This window comes from Hyalella azteca, unplaced genomic scaffold, assembly GCF_000764305.2.
Source record: "Hyalella azteca isolate HAZT.00-mixed unplaced genomic scaffold, Hazt_2.0.2 contig16585, whole genome shotgun sequence".
NCBI lineage: Eukaryota > Metazoa > Arthropoda > Malacostraca > Amphipoda > Hyalellidae > Hyalella > Hyalella azteca.
This window is the reverse complement of record NW_025946401.1, coordinates 21,545-27,569: the sequence shown is the minus strand read 5'-3', so window position 1 is coordinate 27,569 and position 6,025 is coordinate 21,545. Positions and strand designations below refer to the sequence as shown.

General features: G+C 38.8%; 1 protein-coding gene across 1 annotated transcript in view; it reads left to right on the top strand.

Moving 5' to 3' along the window:
- Positions 1 to 2,507: 2,507 nt before the first annotated feature.
- Positions 2,508 to 6,025, top strand: part of LOC108673981 (vegetative cell wall protein gp1-like) — a 13,200-nt gene continuing 9,682 nt past the window's right edge. Inside the window, exon 1 of the mRNA XM_018161876.1 lies at positions 2,508 to 2,980. Coding sequence (XP_018017365.1) covers positions 2,508 to 2,980 — 473 coding nt within the window. The remainder of the gene's footprint in view (positions 2,981 to 6,025) is intronic.

The following is a 6,025-nucleotide window of genomic DNA, read 5'->3' as shown; positions in this document are numbered from 1 at the left end:
ACATCATACAGAGCAATCACACAACATCATACAGAGCAATCACACAACATCGTACAGAGCAATCACACAACATCATACAGAGCAATCACATAACATCGTACACAGCAGTCACAATAATTCTATTTCCCTAAACCTCTACCGATTATTCTTATTTCCATAAAACTTCACTGAATAGTCTACTAAAGAAAGAGAAGCTAAATTTATTATTGCGATCGCTTGATTACATGAATGAATCGTCAATAAGAATAAAAATACAAAATAAAGGAAACTCGAGGAAAGTTTCTGTTGTCTGAAGTTCTTTTTATTTTAGGCATTTCTAAGAAATTTTGGGGATTTTTCCTCGTTCGTATATTCCCTTCGATTTATCGTGAGTTGCCTACCCTATACATAAACATAGATTTGTACAATATAAAGGTCTATATATCAGCAATACTGTACTATATAATAATGACTCTAATGACTTTATACTATATAATAATGACTCTAATGCCTATATACTATATAATAATAACTCTAATGCCTATATACTACATAATAATGACTCTAATGACTATATACTATATAATAATAACTCTAATGCCTATATACTATATAATAATGACTCTAATGACTATATACTATATAATAATGACTCTAATGACTATATACTTTATAATAATAACTCTAATGCCTATATACTATATAATAATGACTCTAATGCCTAAATACTATATAATAATGACTGTTATAACCATATACTCACTCTAGGCAAGGAAAGTTCCCGTATTCTATGGATGGATGAGTTTCGCCTCGCGAGCGTCGACATGCTCAGTAGCGGCGGCCGCCCTTGCGAGTCTGAGATGGCAGCAAAAAAACGATGTTATATTTTATCACTAAACGTGAGAATATTGTAAATAAAATATATAAATGTTATATAAATTCATAGAGTTAATTATTATCACCGATGATACATAATTATAAGTATTTTTTAATTAGTTTAGGGATAACATGCGACTATAAACACGTTTTTTCTAAGTTATGTTTAACTTTCTTGTAGGTTGTTTAGTTTCGTCGACGTTTCACAATTTGAGCTGTAAACTGAACTACTGCAAATTACAGATAAAATATCAATTAATAATAGCATTTGTGGTAGATTTTCGTTAAAAAAGTGCAAAATATTTGGTCGCGTCGATCATGTCCGCTAACAATCAGACGAACATTTGTTATTAATTAAGGATTGACGCTAATATTAAACCGTCAGTGAATTTCCCTGAAGACTTTACGCTGCTCCTGTTGTTAAATCATTAATTTAAGTTTAGAGTTTAACTCAGATAAAAAAAATATTTTGTAGCGCTGAATATATTCAATTCAGCGTCAGCTTCTTCCTTTCGTTCGTTAATTCGATGCAGTGTTTTAAAATGCAACTTATTTAATTTTTGGAAACAATTCATTTCACAATCCCCTTCACAATCCCCTTCATAATCCCATTCACAATTCACTCCACAGTTCNCAGTATTTTGCAGTCTCGAACTCACAACTCACTGCTACAATTCTGCTGTGCTTAAGTACTCTGAACTGTAACCACTGGACCTAAAAAGGCAGGGGCCTTTTTAAAATTGTAAAAAATTATTTAAAATTTTTTTAAAATTTATCTTTGCTTTTAAATTTCTTTGTGTAATAAAATTCAGTTTTGTCTTTATGTTCGGTTAGCGGAGTTACCTCTAACTGACGAGGTGTCTTCGGTCAGCTGCGGGTTGATTCGAGAGCTTGTTTTTAGAATGATTTACACGCGGGTGGAGCTCTGAAGCATGTTACGCTGCTCTTTCTGCTGAAGGGTTTTGTTGAACGTATAACTGTCTAATCCTAATTAACGCTTCTAAACTGTGATCTGTGCCACGTTTACCCTGAACCACATGAACGAACGACCCGACAACAAGATGTTGGGGCCATGGAAGGGCTGAGGGCTAAGTAAGTCTGGGGGTAGAGGTAGGGTTAGAAATGAGGGAAAAAGGTGGGGAGAAGGTAGGGGATGTGTCAAGGGTAAAGCAAGCTGCAAGGAAAGAGGAGGTGACACGCTGGGAGGTGTGGCCGGCCTCGGGCTCAAAAACACATCAGTTTAGGCCTATCCTGCATGGCTGTGATAAGCTCAGTTTTACTTTCTTTGACATTTTTGCAAATAGTCATTCATCACACAGTTCTGACATTCATAGGAAACTTTGGTCTGACCGGGCAAGGCAATCAATGGGCAACTCTGTACATTTTAGGTTGATGAAGACCCATGGTTGAACTATATAAGGTTGACCCACGAGGACATCCGTCTTTCAGTTCATCTTTCTTGTTACGTCACTTAGATCTAGAAACGTAAACAATCCCGTCATACCCATGACGGATTGGTTGACTGGTTTAATCGCACATCGGTGACTGGTTGATGCCTGTGACGTCACTGAGATCAGTGACGTCACAGGCGAACAACAAACTACATCCGCAAAAATGAGCTTCTCATGGGTCAACCTTATACTGGTTCAACCATGGAATTACCACCCTCCTCCTCAAGCAGCCACAGCCTCCGTTTAAATCCACCACCAGACGCCACCTCCATTTCCTCCACCACTAGCCACCACCTCCACTTCCTCCACCACCAGCCACTACCTCCAATTCCTAGATCAACAGCCACCACCTCCATTTCCTCCATCACCAGCCACTACCTCCACTTCCTCCACCACCAGACACCACCTCCACTTCCTCCACCACCAGACACCACCTCCACTTCCTCCACCACCAGCCACCACCTCCACTTCCTCCACCACCAGCCACCACCTCCACTTCCTCCACCACCAGCCACCACCTCCACTTCCTCCACCACCAGCCACCACCTCCACTTCCTCCACCACCAGACACCACCTCCACTTCCTCCACCACCAGCCACCACCTCCACTTCCTCCACCACCAGCCACCACCTCCACTTCCTCCACCACCAGACACCACCTCCACTTCCTNAACCGTGCTCCAATAACCGTGCTCCAATAACCGTGCTCCAATAACCGTGCTCCAATAACCGTGCTCCAATAACCGTGCTCCAATAACCGAGCTCCAATAACCGTGCTCCAATAACCGTGCTCCAATAACCGAGCTCCAATAACCGTGCTCCAATAACCGTGCTCCAGATGTCATGTCATAGTCTATTTATCTTCTATTGTGCACGGAGCTGCAGTTCGCACCGTATATAGCAGCTGTAAGCATCAAGTTCGCACATCTCAACATTTCTTCTAACTTCCTATCACATCCGAAACAATTCACAGCCAAGCAGAAAAAAACAATGTCAGAATTTTGTGATATATTATGCATTGTTATAAAAGATATATGTAGCTGCGTATAACAATTTTAACAATTATTAGAATTATTTTTCATTTCAAATCATTGCCAAAAATTCTTCATGGTATAATATCGTGATTGATTTACGGTTAATATTTATGTGGGATAACTACTAAAAAATGAGACTTGAAATTTTAGAATATACATATAATATAATATCCCTTACCTTGAACGAAGCCGGAAACTTTATAGCATCCCTTACCTCTAACGAATCAGCAAACAGTCGAACTGCGAAGACTGTCGCGGTAATACGAATCTTCGACAAAATGAACGCACGAATGGATAAGATTAATAAACGAGATATTCGTGTGTCTTCAATTCTCTTAGAATAAATGACAAGATAAACAATATAGGTTTTTATTCATGTGATGGTAATTTTAAATAGGACCTAGTTAAAGCTACGAATAAACGTTAATTACCTGTAGTTAGCAAAGTTGCTAAAATAAAACTTGTAAATAAATAAGATTCATGTGAGTAAAATCTCGGTAAAAGTACAGTGCATTGAAAAGGTTCATATGGATAAGAAAATTGTATACCTTCACTATGAATCGAGTTGTATATTGTATATAAATTGTATACCTTCACTATGAATCGAGTTGAATATTGTATATAAATTGTATACCTTCACTATGAATCGAGTTGAATATTGTACATAAATTGTAAACCTTCACTATATGAATCGAGTTGAGTAATAAATCGTCTAATTTTAAACTCCTTTAAACGTTTATCGCACTGAAACTTTTAATGTGATGAGGTCACAAATTGTTTACATTTGCATATCATTTAAGTCAAGTAAATAGGCGAGGATGTATCTTTAATCTTTACTTTGGGTACCGCCGTGAGGGTACCGCCATGAGAGGGTACCGCCGTGAGGGTACCGCCGTGAGGGTACCGCCGTGAGGGTACCGCCGTGAGGGTACCGCCGTGAGGGTACCGCCGTGAGGGTACCGCCGTGAGGGTAGAGCTTGCCACATAGGGAACACTCTTCTTAAAGAGGTTAAAGAACATCGCTGATGTGATGAGTAAGGAAGTCATTGCTCGAAAGGTAGAGATCTTTTTCAGTTCATTCATGCAGCGAATTTCGTTTAAATTCAATGGCCGAATCCCTCCCAACCCTCACCATCTGCCTGCGAAGCTTATCTGCTTATGGGCATTCACTTGGATGCCTCTATTATTTTAAAAATGTGTTTTTTTTTCTTTTGAATTGTAACTAAAGCTCCTTTGTGAATTATAAACCAATCAATCAATCTATCTTCACACCACCATCATTAATACACACCCAATCCTCACGATGTCCCTCCCCTCATCATATCAACCCCAAACCACATCATGTCACCTCTGCCCCCCCCCCCGTCTCATCCCCACACTTTCACCCCGTCCCTGTCCCCCTCGTGGCACAGGTCCAAGCTGTGCACAACAGAAGCAAATTTAGCGAAACAGAAAACGGGAAACACATCAGAAAAAAACGGGAAGTCCGTGAATTCGAGGAAGCGAACTCAGCGCCGCGTGGTTCCCAGGTGAATTTCCTGCAACCCTGTCTCAGAAATCACCTTTTCCTGCAACCCTGTCTCTGCAATTACCTTTTCCTGCAACCCTGTCTCAATTACTGAATTGTTTCAACCTCAAGTTGTATCATTTTTCCTTCAATCATAACTCCTTCACTCAGTCGTAATTACACCACTCAATTGTTTTATTACATTACCCTAATTGGATACTCGACGAAAATTCCCTAAGTTCTACGTACACAAGGATGGATTGTAATATTATCAAATATAATTGAAATCAAGGCTGAAATATTTTTATTTTCATCTGCCGCTTCATTACAAGAGAGCTTTCTAAAGCCGTCGTGTTTCCTAGTGATGAACAAGACGGAGTTATTCACACATGGAATATAAGATAAATAAATTCATGATAATGCGTGGCAACGGTTACTTCAATATCTAAATTGATGATAAGATATCAATTGAAACCAAAAGAACTTTAGGAGCATCGGTGAGTGATCGAAAGACGCTGCAAAGGCTGCTTGCCGCTTTATCTGCATTATATTTAATGGAAGACACATAAACTACAAGCTAAAATTATAATACCAAGTATTAATGAGTTACATATTAGTTTTATTGAAACCTATGAATTTTTCTAAGTTACTCATTAGTTTTTTAAGTTACCTATGAGTATTGCTAAGTTGCTTATGAGTATTGCTGAACTACTTATGAGTATTGCTAAGTTACTTATGAGTATTGCTAAGTTACTTATGAGTATTGCTAAGTTACCTATGAGTATTGCTGAACTACTTATGAGTATTGCTAAGTTGCCTATGAGTTTTTCTAAGTACACTATGCAGTATAGTGTGCATTATTTAGTGCAGTTTAGTGTATAAGCATTCGTAGTATAGTGCACAGTATAGTGCACAGTATAGTGTACAGTACAGTGCACAGTACAGTGTACAGTATAGTGTACAATACAGTGTAAGGTATAGTGTACAGTATAATGTACAGTATATTGTACAGTATAGTGCACAGTACAGTGCACAGTACAGTGTCTGTCTCTTATACACATCTAGATGTGTATAAGAGACAGACATCGTACAGAGCAATCACACAACATCGTACAGAGCAATCACACAACATCATACAGAGCAATCACACAACATCGTACAGAGCAATCACACAACATC